The sequence below is a fragment of the Mobula hypostoma genome, chromosome 17, assembly GCF_963921235.1.
Source record: "Mobula hypostoma chromosome 17, sMobHyp1.1, whole genome shotgun sequence".
Lineage (NCBI taxonomy): Eukaryota > Metazoa > Chordata > Chondrichthyes > Myliobatiformes > Myliobatidae > Mobula > Mobula hypostoma.
Window position 1 is genome coordinate 62357294 of NC_086113.1, and position 19606 is coordinate 62376899.

Consider the following 19606-nt stretch of genomic DNA (forward strand, 5'->3'; position numbering starts at 1 on the left):
TGGAAAAGATTACAAACATAAGAAGGGGTGAGAATGCGGAGGGATTTGCAAACCAAGGTTAAGGACTTTTGCATTTTAAGTTCCCAGTTGATCTCTTGTACATTGAAACTTCCTGTGTTTCCCACATACTAATAGCAATTCTGTCCATTTCTCAGCTGTCTTGGATGTTCAATATCAAACATCAACATGGCTATATGGGTTTACATGACCATATTTTTCCCGACTGTATTGCTTAAAAAAATCTTGTTGGGAATTCAGAAGAAACCTATTCCAGGATGAGTGGCGAGAACGTGGAACTTTTTATCATAAGAAGAGGTTGTAATAGAATATATAAATTGGAAGATTGAAATGGTGTGTAAAACTAATCATTTCCCCTGGTGTCGAGCTTGTACTCAAAGAAAATTCCCTCCAGAGTGTTTGCAAATTTCTTTTCAGTTTAAGTATTAATATTACACCAAACATTGCAGTTTTGTTAACTTGGTGAACCTACAGGAAGATTTGAAAGAACAAATGTTGCTTTATATTTCTGTGTAGATAATAGAAGGCAGAAGGTAGCTGAGTTCCTGAAATATGAGCTACAGTTTTACCATTATAACTGACCGTGCCTGGACATAGAACTCTCAGCAAAATCTGAGATCATACAGTTCTAAACAGAAAATTTCCTCCAATGAGTGTATTTTTATATATATAATATTTGTTATGTTTTCTAATTCTAGTATTGAAGGTTTTTCTAGTGTACAATAATGAAATAATATTTCTAAATAATCTTTTAAGACAAGAGTTCCCAATTTTTTTTGCGTGGATCACTACCATTAACCAAGGGATCCAGGTTGGGAACCCTTGCTTTAAGATGAGTAGCTTGGATATAAATCTCCAGCCAGTAGTTTCACACCCTTATTAACCACCCTAATAACTGGAGCTGAAACTTTAAGAGATCTATGGACGTGAACCCCAAGATCCCTCTGTTCCTGGACATTGTTTTGCCATTACCTTGTATTCTGTCTTCAAGATTGACCTTCAAAAGTGAATCACGTTACACTATTCTGGAGTGAATTCAGTCTACCACTTTTCAGCCCAGCTCTGCATCATATCAATGCCCCATAGTGACACACGACAGCCTTCTACATTATCCACAATACCAACCTTCGTGTCATCTACAAACATACTAACCCACCCTTCCACTTTCTCAATCAAGGCATTTATAAAAATCACAAATTACAGGAGTTTCAAATCAGATCCCTCTGGAACACCATTGGTCATCGTCCTTCAGGTAGAATACACTCCATCTACTACCACCTTCTACTGTATGGGGGCAAGCCAATTCCGAATCTACACACAACACACATCAAAGTTGCTGGTGAACGCAGCAAGCCAAGCAGCATCTGTAGGAAGAGGTGCAGTCCTCGGCCTGAAACGTCGACTGCACCTCTTCCTACGGATGCTGCTTGGCCTGCTGCGTTCACCAGCAACTTTGATGTGTGTTGCTTGAATTTCCAGCATCTGCAGAATTCCTGTTGTTTCCGAATCTACACAGCCAAGTTTCCATGGATCCCAATTTTCTGAATGACCCTACCATGGGGAACCTTGTCAAATGCCTTACTAAAATCCATATACACTACATCCTCTGCTCTGCCTTCTTCAATGTTTTGTCACTTCCTCAGAGAATTCATTCAGGCTTGTGAGACCCCTCAAAGCCATGTTGACTCTCCCTACTCAGACTGTTTCTCCAAAAGCTTGTAAACTCTGTCTGTAAGAATCTTCTCCAATAGTTGCTCATCAGCATAGAAACATAGAAATTACAGCACGTTATAGGCCTTTCGGCTTGTAATACTGTGCCAACCATGTGACCTACTTTAGAAATTGCTGGAAATACCGTACTGCATGGCCCTCTATTTTTCTAATCTCCATGTACCTATCATATAAGAGTCTCTTAAAAGACCCTATTGTATCCACCTCCACCACTGTTGCTGGCAGTGCATTCCATGTACCCTCTACTCTCTGTGTGGAAAAACTTACCCCTGACATCCCCTCTGTACCTACTTAACAAGCTCCTTAAAACTATGTCCCCTTGTGTTAGTCATTTCAGCCCTGGTAAAAAGCCTCTGGCTATCCACACGATCAGTGTCTCTCATCATCTTATACACCTCTGTCAGATCACTTCTCATCCTCTCGCTCCAAGAAAAAAAGGCCAAGTTCACTCAACCTATTCTCATAAGGCATGCTCTTCAATCTAGACAAAATCCTTGTAAATCTCTTCCTTTATTTTTAAATCTTGTTGTTAATTTTCAAAATTATAAACAAAATAACAATGTTGATACAAAGAGATTGGAATAATCTTACTATTAATAAACATATACAAAAAAGATTTCAAATAACATAAGTATAATAGACTTCCAAACTCATGATGAAATTAATCATAAGGAAGAAAAATAAATAAAAAGAAAAAAATATATACAAAGAAATACCCCCCAAAAAAAAAGAACTAAATACTAAACCCAAAAAAAGCAAACGGAACAAAACAGGGCTAGACCGATATCTTAAATCGAACACGTTCAGTAATGTCGTCAACTCCGCTCCTCTATTCATATATTTTAAGTTAAGATTCAGAAAGGTCAAATTACATCATATGAAAATATTGCATAAAAGGTTTCCAAGTTTCTTCAAATTTAACCGAAGGATCAAAAATATCACTTTTAATCTTTTCTAACTTTAAACTTAATATAGTTTGGGAAAACCATTGGAATGTAGTAAGAGGACTGGTCTCCTTCCAGTTCAATAAAATAGATCTTCTGGCCATTAAAGTAACAGATGCTATCATCTGAACAGGCTGAAGACGACAAAGATCTATGTTCTACCATTGGCAATCCAAAAATTGCCGTAATAGGATGGGGTTTTAAATCAAAACATAGAACTGTTGAGATAATATCAAAAATATCTTTCCAATATTTTTCCAAGAGAGGGCAGGACCAAAACATATGAGTTAAAGAAGCCACCTCAGAGTGACATCTGTCACAAATAGGGTTTATATGGGAATAAAAACGGGCTAATTTATCTTTAGACATATGGGCTCTGTGCACTACTTTAATTGTATTAATGTATGTTTAGCACATATAGAGGAAGTACTGACTAATTGAAAAATTTTATCCCATTTCTCTATAGGTAGACAAAGTTGAAGTTCCCTTTCCCATTCATTTTTAATTTTATCAGATATACCTGGCTGTAATTTCATAATTATATCATAGATGAATGCTATTAATCCCTTCTGGAGAGGATTTAAACCTAAAATTTTATCAGTGACATCAGTAGGGTATGAAGTCGGAAAGGTAGGTAATGTAATATTTTAAAAATTTCTTATTTGTAAATATCTAAAAAAATGGGATCTAGGCAAATCAAATTTCTTAGATAACTGTTCAAAAATAAGTTACGAAGACATGTTATACCTTTCGTTTTCCATATCAAAAAGGCTTGGTCCATAACCGAGGGTTGAAAAAAGAAATTAGATATAATAGGACTTGATAGCATAAATTTGTTCAAACCAAAAAATTTACGAAATTGAAACCATATTCACAATGTATGTTTAACTATTGGATTAACCATTTGTTTATTCAATTTAGATAGTACAAAAGGAAGTGAAGTTCCTAAAATAGAATCTAAAGAGAACCCCTGTACAGAGTGGCCTTCAAGGTTTACCCAATGTGGGCTTGGAGTTATATTCCAATCTTGCGTCCAAAATATTAAATATTGAATATTAATTGCCCAATAATAAAATCTTAGGTTAGGCAGTGCTAAACCACCATCTTTCTTGGACTTCTGTAAATATTTTTTACTTAATCTGGGATTTTTGTTTTGCCATATATAAGAGGAAAGTTTAGAATCAATAGTATCAAAAAAGGATTTAGGAATAAAAATTGGTATCGCTTGAAATAGATATAAAAACTTAGGTAAAATAATCATTTTAATTGCATTAATTTGGCCAATCAATGATAAAGACAATGGGGACCACTTAGTAATCAGTTGTTTAATCTGATTAATTAACGGTAAAAGGTTGAAATTGAATAGATCCTTATGTCTCTTAGTAATTTTAACTCCCAAATAAGTAAAATAGTCAGTAGTCACTCTGAATGGAGAATATCTATAAATGGGAACCTGCATATTTAATGGGAAAAGTTCGCTGTTACCTAGGTTCAGTTTCTAACCAGAAAAATTATACTAAACTGAGCAAGCAAAGTTAATACTGCTGGAATAGATTTTCCTGGGGTAGAAATATATAATAGTAAATCATCTGCATATAGTGATAATTTATGTGTCTCATTTCCATGGGTGATGCCAAATATATTAGGGGAGTCTCGAATAGCAATAGCTAACGGTTCCAAGGCAATATCGAATAGTGGTGAACTAAGAGGACAGCCCTGCCTAGTACCACGGAATAGATGAAGAAGAGGAGATCTTTGATTGTTAGTAGATACCGAAGCCAAAGGAGTGAGATATGTCAGTTTAATCCAAGATATAAATATCAGACTAAAATTAAATTTCTCAAGGGTGTTAAATAAATATGTCCATTCGACTCTGTCAAAAGCTTTCTCAGCGTCCAATGAAATAACACATTCTAGAATTCTGGGTGAAAGAGTATAAACAATATTCATTAATCTAATATTGAAAGAAGAGTAACGATTTTTAATAAATCCAGTCTGATCAACAGAAATACTTTGAGGTAATACATTCTCCAATCTCATTGCCAATATTTTAGAAAAAAATCTTAGAATCCACATTCAGCAAAGATATAGGCCTGTAAGATGCATATTCAGTAGGATCCTTATCTTTTTTCAGAATTAGGGAAGTAGAAGCTCAATAAAAAGATTGTGGTAATTTACCTATAGATACTGCATCCCTAAGAAGTCTAAATAGCAAGGAGTCAGTGTAGCAGAGAAACATTTAAGAAATTCTACTGTGTATTCGTCTGGGCCAGGTGCTTTACCTGAGTTCATCAAAAGAATAGCATTTTTTATTTCCTCTACTGTAATAGGTACATCTAGTTTTAAGTGTTCATTAGATGATAATTTTGGAATATTCTTTAAAAATTCATGCATTATAGTGGAGTCATCAGGAAATTCTGATTGATGTAGGGAGGTATAAAATTCTTGAAAGGATTTATTTAACCGTCAAAGTGCCATCTTGTTTACGAATCTTAACAATCTGTTGTTTAACTGAGGCCGATTTCAATTGATTAGCCAATAGTTTCCCAGTTTTATCACCATGTATATAGAATTGACTCTTAGTTTTGATTAATTGACTTTCAATCGAAGATGATAGTAAGACATTATGTTCCATTTGAAGTTCAACTCTGTTTATAAAGCTCTTGATTAGGGGCTATAGAATATTTCTTGTCAATTTCTTTAATTTTGTCAACCAGTTTAAGTATTTCATTATTAGTTCGCTTTTTTAATCCAGCAGTATATGAAATAATTTGTCCAGAAATATATGCTTTAGAAGTATCCCATAATGTCCCACTGGAAATATCCTATGTAGAATTCGTTGTGAAGAAAAAATTAATTTGTTCCTCAATAAACCTGACAAAATCCGAGTCTTGAAGCAAAGTGGTATTAAATCGCCATTATCTAGAATTAGTAGATGTATCCCTTGACTTAATAGATAATTTCAACGGTGCATGATCAGAAACAGCAATGGAATCATATTGGCAACCAGTAACAAGAGGAATTAATAGAGAATCGATTTTTTTAAAAAGTCAATTCTCGAATAGTGATAATATACATGTGAAAAAAGATGAGAACTCTTTCTCATTTGGATGCAAGAATCTCCAAATTTCTGAGATTCCAGAGTTGGTCATAAAAGAGTTAATAAGTGTAGCTGATTTATTCGGAAGTACTTGATTGGACATGGATCTATCCATCACAGGATTTAAACAACAATTGAAATTTCCACTCATAATCAACATATAGTCATTTAAATTAGAAAGAAATGTAAAGAGATTCTTAAAAAATTTGGTACAGTCAACATTTGGGGCATAAACATTAAGCATAACAACTTTTTTGTTAAATAACAAACCAGTAATTAACAAAAATCTGCCATTCGGGTCTGAAATCGTCTCATGGTGCAGAAATGAAATTGACGGATCTATAAAAATAGAAGCGCCTTTTACTTTGGCCTGTGAATTCGAGTGGTACTGCTGATCCTTCCAGAACCTAAAAAAATGCTGATTACCCTCTTTCCGGACATGAGTTTCTTGTACAAAGATAATGTGAGCATTCATCTTATGGAATACTTTAAAAATTTTCTTCTGTTTAATCAGGTGGTTTAAACCATTTGTATTCCAAGAAACCAAATTAATAATCTTATCCATCATAATGAGCTCGAGCATAAGGTATGTAAAGGGTCAGCCAGAGTACAAACTCATGACTCTGGAAGAGGAAAAAAGGTCCAAAGAGGAACCGGAAGTTACGACATTTTGGACATTTTGGTAGTTTCAGGTCAGCCTGTTTAAAAAGCAAAAATAAATTAAAAATAAGAACAAGAATACCACCCTCATCCCGCAAAAAGCCAGAAAGTGGCCAGTGCTAAATCTACAGCTAATTCTAACCCCATCTTTCCAGAAGGCAACCCAAAAGACATAGGTTTATCATAAGAAATACCACCCATATTCAAAGAAGTTAAAAAAAAAGTTACTATAACGGTAAGAAAAAGCTTACAACGATACAAGCATAGAATAGTTACTTCTTACTCATATTTCAAAAAAAAATCAAGCGCCAGATCATATTATTGATTTTTCGTATATAAATGATCGGAAGTGACGTTTAAAAAAAAAAGCAACACACATCAAAGTTGCTGGTGAACGCAGCAGGCCAGGCAGCATCTATAGGAAGAGGCGCAGTCGACGTTTCAGGCCGAGACCCTTCGTCAGGAAGAGAGAATTCTAGGAAGTAGAAGAAAACAATCCACCATCTTAAAATATAATACTCCAGTAACATTTCAGAAAAAAAACAAGCTTAAAATTGTAACTAAATAACTTTCAAAAAGAAAAAAAAATTAAGAATAAGATATGCAAGATCACTAACAGAAAAGCATAATATCATTTAACAATATAGAGTGTACCTACGCTACAAGATCAAGGCAAAAACCCTCAAAGTATAAAGTTCTACTTTTACAAACTAAATATTAACTTTTTTTTCCCCCTTTAAACAGAAAGGAAATGAGAAAACAAATCAAAGGCGAGGAAGAAAAAAAACGATACATTAATTAATCCTCCGCAGAGGGAGACAGATTGTCAAGGAAACTTTCGGCTTCCGTCGGAGTTTTAAACAAGCTACGAGTATTGTCTGGCATAACAACTTTCAAACAGGTTGGAAACAGTAATGCTATTTTATAGCCCTGACGGTAAAATTCTGACATCTGTGGTTTAAAAGCCATCTGTTCTTTCAATACTTGGCTGAAATCCTCAACAATTCAAAATTTAAAACTTTGAAACTCAATCATGCCTTTCTGTCGAGCAGCTTTAATCACTTGTTCCTTAACATGAACATAGTGAAACCGAATGATGACTGGCCTCGGTTTGGCTAGCTTCGCCGGTTTAAAACGTAAAGAACTGTGTGCACGGTCTAACAGTGGGGGTTCCTCCAATATATCTGAACCAAACGCATCTGCTAACAATTTAGAGAAGTATTTAGTAGGATCTCCCATCTCAACGTCTTCAGGAAAACCGATTATTCGCAGATTCTGTCGTCAAGAGCGATTTTCAAGATCAATAATCTTGGCTTTATAACGCTCCAACTGCTGAGTTACCAAAGTTAAATTTTTTTCAAGAGCTTCAATTTTTTGATCCCTTTTGTGGCCATCTTCGTCTAGTTCCGAGATTCTAGCTTGTTGTTGATCGATTTCACGTCTGAATAATTTAGAATCATCTTGAATCATCTTCAACACTCCTTCAATTGCGGCGAGTCTTTGATTAACTGTATCTTCTAGAAGTTTCTTCATTAGTTCCATAGTTATCGGAACTTCCTTCGATGTTCTAGGACCATCATCTTTTTTTCTGTTCCCGCCGGGACCCTTTCCGTTTTTAACTTCTCGTCTTCTGGTGTGCATTTTCAGTAAGTAGAAGTCGAAGTTCGATGATATATTTGTAGTATAAATCATTTAGTGTAAGTATAGGTAAAGTAAATAAGAGTGGTTACATGTGAAAAAGTAAAGAGTAAGGAGCGACGCCAAAGTACAGCTCACTCCATGGGCCCCCCACTGGAAAGTCCTGTAAATCTCTTCTGCTCTCTTTCTACAGTCTCCACATCCTTACTGTAGTGAGGTGACCAGAAATGAACACTCCAAGTGTGGTCTAACTAAGATCTTGTATAGCTGAAGTAAGATTGTAGAGACTATGGTCTGTAATTCACAGAGTTATCCTGGGAAGTGCCAGTGAGTGTTATGTCAGTAGAGAAGGAGGTGATGAGCTACCATTCTTGAACTGTTGTGGTGAAGGTATTCCCTTGGTGCTTTTAGTTAAGTAGTTCCAGCATCAATAAAGGTTAATATTTCTGAGTACTGAGGTAGTGTATCCCCATTTGCTGTCTCCTTTCTTGAGGGCAGAGTTAAGATGTGATAGGCTACTGTTGGAGTAGCCTAGACGTATTTTTGCATGGTACACTCTGCTACCTCATTGGTTGAAGGTATGAATGGTATTTCATCCACTGGCTTGAATATTCGAATAGGTTGCTTTGTCCTGAACAGCGTCAAGCTTCTTGATTGTTCAAGGAGCTACATTCCTAATGGATGCTATGTTGATTGTGGATAGTCCATAGGATGCTGGGTCAAGTCACTTACTACAGGATATCCATCCTCTGATCAGCTTTTGTAGCCAAGGTATTTATAGCATGGCCAGGATGTCAATGGAAAATAGGCCATGGAAATGTCACGGGTAACACACACAAAATGCTGGAGGAACTCAGCAAGTCAAACCGCATTCTGTGAAGGGGAATAAACAGCTTTTTGGGCTGAGATCCTTGAAGGCTGATGAGGATAATCAATGTCTGGTCCATCTGTGGTATCAGAGTTTCATGCCACTTCTATCAGCTCCTGCCTGAATGTTGCCGTCCAGCTGTGTGCAAGCATTTACCGAGGATAATGATTGCATGATATTAATTCCATTCACAGTGAACATCCTTACTTCTGACATTGTGGTAGAAGGAAGGTTATTGATGAAATAACTGAAATGACTGGGCCAAGGACGCTGCCCTGAGGAACTCCTACAGTGATGATTGACCTCCAGTGCCCATCATTCTTTGTATGAGATGTGATATCTTGCACATCCCATAGGTTGGTGGGGGTGGACTACTGGTGGCAAAACTATCTTATTCGTTATAACAAAACCCACTTCACGGTGTTGGTGTGGCTCTTCTGATTTGTTCTTCAGAGGAAGCTGTACTTAAAGCTCAGTTCATTGACCTAGCCTTCTCTTCATTGCTAACATGAGAACATGCCAAAACATCTGAGTTCCCAGGATATGCCAGCAGAGAAACATTCCAGGTCTGTCACTGTTGGGAATGTTCTGACTTCATGTTGAGGATTAGAAGAAGCATGTCCATGAATTCTTACACCATTGGATGACCATTGTATACCAGCTATCATGTCTACTAGACAGAGCAATGTCTTGGCCTCATGGCTGAGGATTACAAGATGCCTGGAGTTAAGACCCTGATGCATAGGAGTTCTTAATCCTTACATACATAGGTAGGATCAGACACAGGTGGATGCCTGCTTTCTCATTAATTGCTTCCTGCCTCCAGTCTCTCTCTTTCTCCCCTCAACTTCCCCTCTTCCCTTTTCCTCATTCTGTCTATCTTCCCCACTGTCCTTAATCCCTTCTCCCGGTGCACCCTTGTACCCCCATCCCCTCGACTACTTCCCTATCCCTGAATTCCCACCATCCTTCCTCTTGTGTCCTGTTGCTTGTTCCCTCCTTCCTTTCCTGCACCAGGCACCTGCCCTTCCCTTTCCACCTGGTCTTGTGTCTGCTCCTGTCCGCTCATGCTGTCCTTCACTCACTAATCCCACCCCCTCTGATGAACCTCGGTACTGCTCGGATAGTAGGCAGGGGATCAGAGCCAAATGAGACAAAATTGGGACCTTGGTTCCTTCCCACCTCCTGGCCCCATGCAGCAGCAGCAGCTTCTACCCGGGCCTAGAAAGACCTGTCAGAAACAGGACCATTAATCTAGTAAGAGGTACTGTGTAAGATATATTATCTGTTTTTTAAAATAATGCGAATTTTGGATTTTTAGGATTTTGGATAATTTGAGAAACCAATGTGTTTTAATTAATAATAATGCACATAGATTGATTTCTCTGTCTTGTAGCAGGTGCCTCAAAACTAACTAGCTGTGAGGAGCATCCCCATTGGACAATCATGTCTTTAGATGACATCCACATTGATTCAGAAGAACTGATTGAGAAACATCCTATGGGTGGTGGAGGATTTGGAATGGTTTCATTATGCCACAGGAAAAATCATGGACTGGTTGTTTTGAAAACTGTATATACAGGACCACAGCGTATGGAGTAAGTACAACATGAACACATAGCTTATTCTGTGCTAAATTCTTTACCTTTCAAGGGTAGTTATAGTACTCAGAAAATATTTTTGTTTCAGAATTCAGGAATTCTTATGTATATAAAGCAACACACATCAAAGTTGCTGGTGAACGCAGCAGGCCAGGCAGCATCTCTAGGAAGAGGTACAGTCGACGTTTCGGGCCGAGACCCTTCGTCAGGATGTTCACCAGCAACTTTTATGTGTGTTGCTTAAAATTCCAGCATCTGCAGATTTCCTCGTGTTTGCGAATGTATATAAATAAGTTTTTATTAGAATTTTCCAACATGAGTGCTGGTCTAGAGCTTCCGTCATATATATGCAACCCAAGGATTACTGGTGTTTTCTAGAGTGCATAACTTTTGATTTTACATATGCAGCTTGATACAGCTTGCTAGTTGAGTATTAGAAGTGGGATCCTTGGCAATTCTGTATCTCTGAATTACTGATGTTCACTTAAAGAAAAGCTTTCTGCAAATGAGCCACGAGCTGTGTTTATTATATCCAGATTGATCAGTTTCATTGGCGAAGATGTATTAGTAAAATCACATTTAGTATTCTAATCAAAATTAGGACACCAAAAATCATATATGATAATTTGATTTTAGATTTTTGTCTAAAAATATTACCAGAATTTGTTAATACCGTTAATAGTAGCAGATTTGTGTTGTAATATTTGGCATATTTTGTTCATTAAGTCTCTTTGTAATGAATTACAAAATGTTTACATTAAGATGATGTCACTGTTAGGTATGTTTGATCTTTGGTTTTAGGTGTATTTGCCGGGTGTGTGTGTGTGTGTGTTGTTATTTATATGTAGATGCCTGTGGTCTGGTCAGGACTTTCGTTTCTTAAGATAAATTGAATCCAGTCCTTTTGTTGAAGTTAATTTACTGTGCTTCCCATTATGTATTTGCTGCAGGCTTTACCTGAGAGTGTAATAATGTCACCAACCTCATTTACATAACATTAATATTTTTATGTTAGATTAGGCAAAAGGGAAGAGCATGACTTTAGCCAGCATATTGCCTATTAGAGCATCACAGGACCTTAAGTCCAGCATTCCTGCATCAACCAAGATGTCAAACTACCTCATTACATCTGTCTGCAAATGGTTTGTATCTCTCCTGCTCATGTGTCTTAACTACCTCTTAGACGTTGGCTTTCCATCTGCTTCTATCACCTTTCCAGTCAGTGCATCCCGGATACTTAGCAGTCTCAGTGTGTTTTAAAAAAAAAACACTTTCCTCACATACAACAGGAATTCTGCAGATGCTGGAAATTAAAGCAACACACATCAAAGTTGCTGGTGAACGCAGCAGGCCAGGCAGCATCTCTAGGAAGAGGTGCAGTCGACGGTTCAGGCCGAGACCCTTCGTCAGGACTAACTGAAGGAAGAGTGAGTAAGAGATTTGAAAGTTGGAAGGGGAGAGGGAGATCCAAAATGATATTGATATTATGATATTGATAAAATGATGATATCATTTTGGATCTCCCCCTCCAACTTTCAAATCTCTTACTCACTCTTCCTTCAGTTAGTCCTGACGAATGGTCTCGGCCTGAAACGTCGACTGCACCTCTTCCTAGAGATGCTGCCTGGCCTGCTGCGTTCACCAGCAACTTTCCTCACATAGATACTTACCAGTCTCAGTGTGTTTTTAAAAAAAAACAAACAACAACAACACTTTTCTCATGTAGCTCCTTTAAACTTTCCCCCGGGCACATTAATGCTGTGCCCTCTAGTATTTAACATTTCCATCCTGGGAAAAAGACTGACCATCTACCATGTCTATGCTTCTCATAATTTTATCAGGTCACTCTCAACCTTCAGTACTCTAGTAAAGATAATCCAAGTTTGACCAACCTTTCCTTGTAGGTAATACTCACTAATATTGGTGAACTTTCTGTGTACCCTTTCCAAACTCTCCACATTCTCCCTGTATTGCACACGATACTCCAAATGTGGCCATACAGCTGCGATAACTTTTATATGCAGTGCCCCAGCCAATGAAGGCAAGTGTGTCATATGTCTTTTTTTAACTATCTGTTGCATCCTTTGAGGGAACTATGGATTGTATCTCAAATCTCTCTGTACATCAATGCTCCTAAAGGTGCTGCCATTTACTATTTACCCTTAACATTTGACCTCCCAAAGTATAATAACTCTCACTTGTCTGAATTAAACTCCATTTGCCATTTCTCTGTCCAAATTCCCAACTGATCTATATCTTGCTGAATCCTTTGACAACTTTCCTCACTATCCACAACTCCACCAGTTTTTGTATTGCTTGTAGACTTACTAATTATACAACCCTTAGCTTCAAACAGAAATTATGAACAACAAAGGACCCAGGACTTATCCTTGTGGAACACCACTCATTACAGACCTCCAGTCAGAAAAAAAGCCCTCCACCAGTACCCTCTGTCTTCCATGACCAAGTCCCTTTTGTATCTAACATCAATTTACCAAAGACCAACCATATGTGACTTATTCTTCTAGACCAGTGGTCCCCAACCACCGGGCTGTGGACCAGTACCAGGCCGCAGGGCATGTGCTACCGGGCCGCGAGGAAATAAGACGAGTCAGCTGCACCTTTCCTCATTCCGTCACACACTGTTGAACTTGAACATAGGGTTGCCAACTGTCCTGTATTTGCCGGGACATCCCGTATATTGGGCTAAATTGTTTTGTTCTATACGGGACCGCCCTTGTCCCGTATTTCCCCCGCTAAGATAGAGCGTTCCTATGAAACCTTCCGTGCCGAAATGGCGTGAAGCGAAGAAGCTATTACCACTAATTTGAGCGTTCCCAGACCCAAAAAATAACCTAACAAATCATACCAAATAACACATAAAACGGAAAATAAATAACACTAACACAGGGGTCCCCAACCTTTTTTGCACTGCGGACCGGTTTCATATTGACGATATTCTTTTGGACTGGCCGACGGGGGGGGCGGGGGGGGGGTGGTGGTATGGTTGCCAACGGACAAGAGTAGCAATCAAATACGTTGTGTTTACCCAGAGAAAGACTACAATGACCATGAAGCCTTGCGTGGGCGCCAAGTGCGCATGTGTGACTTGTGCATGCGTGCACGTGCCGATTATTTTTCTACAAATCATTTTTGGCGATTCTGTTCGGGGGGGGTGTTAATCACGACCAGAATATAGGTGAGAAGTGGCTAATACACTCCATTTCGTTTCTAAAAGGGTTTATCTAACGAATTTAATATTAAACACACCGCATATTTTCCTCGCATGAATATAGTGATAAGTCAATTATCAGGGGAGGACAGGGGAGCTTGAAGTAAGTGTTGAACGAACTTCCAGTAGAAGTGGTAGAGGCAGGTTCGATATTATCATTTAAAGAAAAATTGGATAGGTATATGGACAGGAAAGGAATGGAGGATTATGGGCTGAGTGCAGGTCAGTGGGACTAGGTGAGAGTAGCGTTCGGCACGGACTAGAAGGGCAGAGATGGCCTGTTTCCATGTTGTAATTGTTACATGGTTATATAAGTCAATAGCATCATAACATTTTAAGTAACGTTTGGATATTAAACATACAGTGCATATTTTCGCCGTATAAACATATAAAATCATTGCAATGCACCAATATCGCTGAATCAGTGGGAGCCCTGGGCTTGTTTTCCTGCAACAAGATGGTCCTATCAAGGGGTGATGGGAGACAGCGATACTCGAAGGGGGTTCCTTATGTCCAGTCTATTCCGCAATTTAGTTTTTGTTACATTCATCGTAGAGATACGTTGGAAATGGAAGCAACGTTTTCGGTGCTTCTGTGGCTATCTCAGGATATTGAGCCTTGACTTTGATCCAGAATGCCAGCAGAGATGTTATGTCAAACATACTTTTCAGCCCGCCGTCATTTGTAAGCTCGAGGAGTTGATCTTCTTCCCGCGCTGACATGGACGACGCACGCGTAATGGCTCAACAGTGCGCTTGGCAGGGAATGAGGAAAGGTGCAGCTGACTCCTATCGCCAAATCATATCATTTCCTCGCGCATGCTCTGCGGCCTGGTACTAGTCCGCAGCCCGGTGGTTGGGGACCACTGCACTAACATATAGTAAAAGCAGGAATGATATGATAAATACACAGCCTATATAAGTAGAAATAATGTATGTACAGTGTAGTCAGGAAGATGATGGCAAAACCGACTTGTGGGGAAAAAAATCGGTACATACGCGCATGCGCACATCACATGTTCACGTCACGCATGCGCACATAGGTGCCCGCCCAAGGCTTCATGGTCACGGTAGTCTTTTCTGGGCAAAGTGTCCCGGGATTTGACTGCTTGAACACTGCCTCCCCCCCACCTGTCGGCCGGTCCGCAAGAATATTGTCAATATTAAACCGGTCCGTGGTGCAAAGGGGACCCCTGTTCTAGACCAGCCTTGCCAACTGTCTTACTAAAGTCCATGTGGACAATATCCATTGTTGTTCCTTCATTAGTCATCTTTGTCACTTCCTCAGAAGGTAAAAGTTTGTAAGACCTCACCTTAGAAAGCTACACTGCATATGCCATATTTCCATCTTTTTCCAGATCGGATCAAATCCTGTCTATAAGAATCTTCTCCTGTAGTTTTCCTACTACTGATACATGCCTCGCAGGCCTATAATTTCCTGGTTTGTGTCTGTTGCTCTTCTTAAGCAAAGGAGTAACATTAGCTATTCTTTTGGAATCTTACCTCTGGCTAGGGAGAATACAAAGATCTTTGTCAACCCCTTTTTTCCATTTTTCAATAATCTGGGATAAATCGCATCAGGCTGTGGGGGCATAATCATTCATGTTTTTCAAGAGACCTGACGCCACACCACCACCTGCTCAATATTAATCTCCCCTAGAATATCCATATACCCCTCCCTAATCTCACCATCATCCGTGTCTTCCTTGCTGAATACTGATACCAAGTCATCCTTTAGGTACTCACCCACTTTCTCTGGCTCCAGGCATAGATTTACTCATTTGTCCTTGAGTGTTTTGGGATTCTGCTTAATCCTACTTCTTGAGAACGCTTCGTGGCCCCTTTTAGCCCTTCTGCAAATTTCTGGGACATGTACTGAGGCAAGAGAAGCTCGAACATCTTCCAGTGACAGGAAAAATTGATGGAAGGAAAAGTTGCATAGACAGCGCAAGACATTCATGAACTACATCAAGGGATGAACAGGCAAAAGTTTTGTAGAGCTTATTAGAACTTCTCAGATTAAAGATAGATAGATCATGATCGCCCACATCATATGACACAACACATAATAATGATGATTTTGCCCTTCAAGTTCATGGTTTAAGTTCTTGCCATTTTTTTGAATCTTTGGAATCTTTGCCTGCTTCCTTTGTATTCTTTAAGGGCCTTGTCTAAATTTAGCCTGTTAAATATTACATGCGCTTCCTCTTTCTTTTCGACTAAACTTACAATGTCGCTTGTCACCCTTGTCTTTCATCCTTTCATCTACTTAGTCTTTGTCTGATGTGCTGTATGGAAGTTGCATGTTACATTCTGTAGAAAAGATGTTTAAAGAGGAAAAATGAACAACTTTTGTTGCTCGTTTTCAGCATGTTAATGTTCTTTGGGAACTTTTCACTCAATTATTAAAAGAAACCCACTACCTGAATAGTATCAACAGATCATGAATTTGAATATTTAGAATCCATAGGGTAGTGTTTTGTCAAGGATTAAACCAATGGTTATTATAGAAGTGTAATAAGCTCAAGATAGTGTAATGTAGACTGGAAACAATGAAAACCATTCTCCATTTGAAAAATGATGTAAGTGCTAAATATGACTAACAGAAAAAGTCAGAAGTGTAAATGTAGATTGTTCTATATCATCTTCAAATTTGGTCTCAGATATTTTAAAAAATCTGCTTAACTATGTTAGGAAGCAATAATAAGAAACAGAATTGGGAAATATGAAGTACCTTGCCTGTACAGCACTTTAAGCCATAAGATATAAGAGCAGAAGTAGGCCATTTGGCCCGTCGAGTCTTCTCTGCAGACATTATGTAGAATTAATTTTAATTCAGTTTTCCCATTTTGCAGATACAATAGATCGCTTCTTGAAGAAGGTAAAATGATGCATAAATTGAATCATGATCGGGTAATAAAATTGATTGGAGTTATTTTAGAAGATGGAAATTATTCACTTGTCATGGAATTCATGGAGAATGGGAATCTGCTGCAGCTTTTAATGAGTGTAAGTGTATTGTCATGTTGAGAAGGACATATGTCTTGAATATACATTGAAACCCTAAGTTATTTACTTAAATATTGGCATAAATTATAATACATGCATCGTGTAATATGTAAAGCTGACAGGTAGCATCTGTTATCTAATGATCTACATATTTACCATCTGCCTTTGCAGATGCAGATAACAAGGTAATGACAGATTAGCTGAGTTAAATAGAGGAGGTTCCTATTAGCAAGCAGATGGTTTGAGGACCATATAACATATAACAACTACAGCACGGAAACAGGCCATCTCGGCCCTTCTAGTCTGTGCTGAACTCTTACTCTCACCTAGTCCCACCGACCTGCACTCAGCCCATAACCCTCCATTCCTTTCCTGTCCATATAGCTGTCCAATTTAACTTTAAACGACGACATCGAACCTGCCTCAACCACTTCTGCTGGAAGCTCATTTTACACAGCTACCACTCTGAGTAAAGAAGTTCCCCCTCATGTTACCCCTAAACTTTTGCCCTTTAACTCTCAACTCATGTCCTCTTGTTTGAATCTCCCCCACTCTCGATGGAAAAAGCCTATCCACGTTAACTCTATCTATCCCTCTCATAATTTTAAATACCTCTATCAAGTCCCCCCTCAACCTTCTACGTTCTAAAGAATAAAGACCCAACTTGTTCAACCTTTCTCTGTAATTTAGGTGATGAAACCCAGGTAACATTCTAGTAAATCTTCTCTGTACTCTCTCTAATTTGTTGACATCTTTCCTATAATTCGGTGACCAAAACTGTACACAATACTCCAAATGTGGCCTCACCAATGCCTTGTACAATTTCAGCATTATATCCCAACTCCTCTACTCAATGCTCTGATTTATAAAGGCCAGCATACCAAAAGCTTTCTTCACCACCGTATCCACATGAGATTCCACCTTCAGGGAACTATGCATTATTATTCCTAGATACCTCTATTCTACTGCATTCTTCAATGCCCTACCATTTACCATGTATGTCCTATTTTGATTAGTCCTACCAAAATGTAGCACCTCACATTTATCAGTATTAAACTCCCTCTGCCATCTTTCAGCCCACTCTTCTAACTGGCCTAAATCTCTCTGCAAGCTTTGAAAACCTACTTCATTATCCACAACTCCACCTATCTTAGTATCATCTGCATACTTACTAATCCAATTTACCACCCCATCATCCAGATCATTAATGTATATGACAAATAACATTGGACCCAGTACAGATCCCTGAGGCACACCACTAGTCACCAGCCTCCAATCTGACAAACAGTTATCCACCACTACTCTCTGGCATCTCCCATCCAGCCACTGCTGAATCCATTTCACTACTTTAATATTAACACCTAACGATTGAACCTTCCTAACCAACCTTCCATGTGGGACCTTGTCAAAGACCTTACTGAAGTCCATATAGACAACATCCACCGCTTTACCCTTGTCAACTTTCCTAGTAACCTCTTCAAAAATTCAATAAGATTTGTCGGACTTTCCGGGGGGCGCTCATGGAGTGAGCTGTATTTGGCGTTGCTCCATCCCCTTTATCTTTTTTTACATGTAACCACTCTTATTTACTTTACCTATACCTACACTAAAGGATCTATACTACAAATATATCATTGAACTTCGACCTTTACTTACTGAAAATGCATACCAGGGGACGAGAAGTTAAAAACGGAAAGGGCTCCGGTGGGAACAGAAAAAAAGATGGTGATCCTGAAGCATTGAAGGAGGCTCCACTAACTGTTGAAGCAATGAAGAAACTTCTAGAGGATACAATTAATCAAAGACTCGCCGCAATTGAAGGAGTGTTGAAGATGATTCAAGATGATTCTAAATGATTCTAAATTATTCAGACGTGAAATCGATCAACAACAAGCTAGAATCTCGGAACTAGACAAAGATGGCCACAAAAGGGATCAAAAAATTGAAGCTCTTGAAAAAAATTTAACTTCGGTAACTCAGCAGTTGGAGCGTTATAAAGCCAAGATTATTGATCTTGAAAATGGCTCTCGACGACAGAATCTGCGAATAATCGGTTTTCCTGAAGACGTTGAGATGGGAGATCCTACTAAATACTTCTCTAAATTGTTAGCAGATGTGTTTGGTTCAGATATATTGGAGGAACCCCCACTGTTAGACCGTGCACACAGTTCTTTACGTTTTAAACCGGCGAAGCTAGCCAAACCGAGGCCATTCATCATTCGGTTTCACTATGTTCATGTTAAGGAACAAGTGATTAAAGCTGCTCGGCAGAAAGGCATGATTGAGTTTCAAAGTTTTAAATTTCGAATTGTTGAGGATTTCAGCCAAGAAGTATTGAAAGAACAGATGGCTTTAAACCGCAGAATTTGTCAGAATTTTATCGTCGGGGCTATCAAATAGCATTGCTGTTACCAGCCTGTTTGAGAGTTGTTATGCGGGACAACTCTCGTCGTTTGTTTAAAACTTCGACCGAAGCTCAAAAGTTTTCTCGACAATTTGTCTTCCTCTGCTGAGGTCTAATTAATGCACTTTTTTTTTCTTCTCTTCGATCTGTTTTTGTTTCCTTTTTTTTTGAAAAGGGTTGGTATTCAGTTTATAGAATTAGAATTTTATATTCTGAGGGTTTTTGCCGTGATCTCGTATTTTTACATTCTTAAATGATAGTACACTTTTTTGTTAGTGATTTTGTATATCTCACTTTTAATATTTTTTCCTTTTGAGAGCAATTTAGTTACAGTTTTAATGTTTTCCTTTTATTTTTAAAACGTTACTGGAGAAGTATTATTTTAAGATGGTGGATTGCTTT

At 38.4% G+C, this 19606-nt stretch overlaps 1 protein-coding gene across 6 annotated transcripts in view; it reads left to right on the plus strand.

Moving 5' to 3' along the window:
* Positions 1-19606, plus strand: part of ripk1l (receptor (TNFRSF)-interacting serine-threonine kinase 1, like) — a 109460-nt gene that overhangs the window by 37004 nt on the left and 52850 nt on the right. For 3 of the 6 annotated variants that reach the window (XM_063070004.1, XM_063070006.1, XM_063070005.1), the window contains exons 2-4: positions 7198-7354; positions 10356-10557; positions 16647-16800. In XM_063070004.1, the coding sequence (XP_062926074.1) occupies positions 10406-10557; positions 16647-16800 (306 nt within the window). In that variant the 5' untranslated portion in view covers positions 7198-7354; positions 10356-10405. Of the gene's footprint in view, positions 1-3159; positions 3324-7197; positions 7355-10355; positions 10558-16646; positions 16801-19606 lie in introns of those variants that run through there. The other 3 variants (XM_063070007.1, XM_063070008.1, XM_063070003.1) reach the window with 3 other exon arrangements.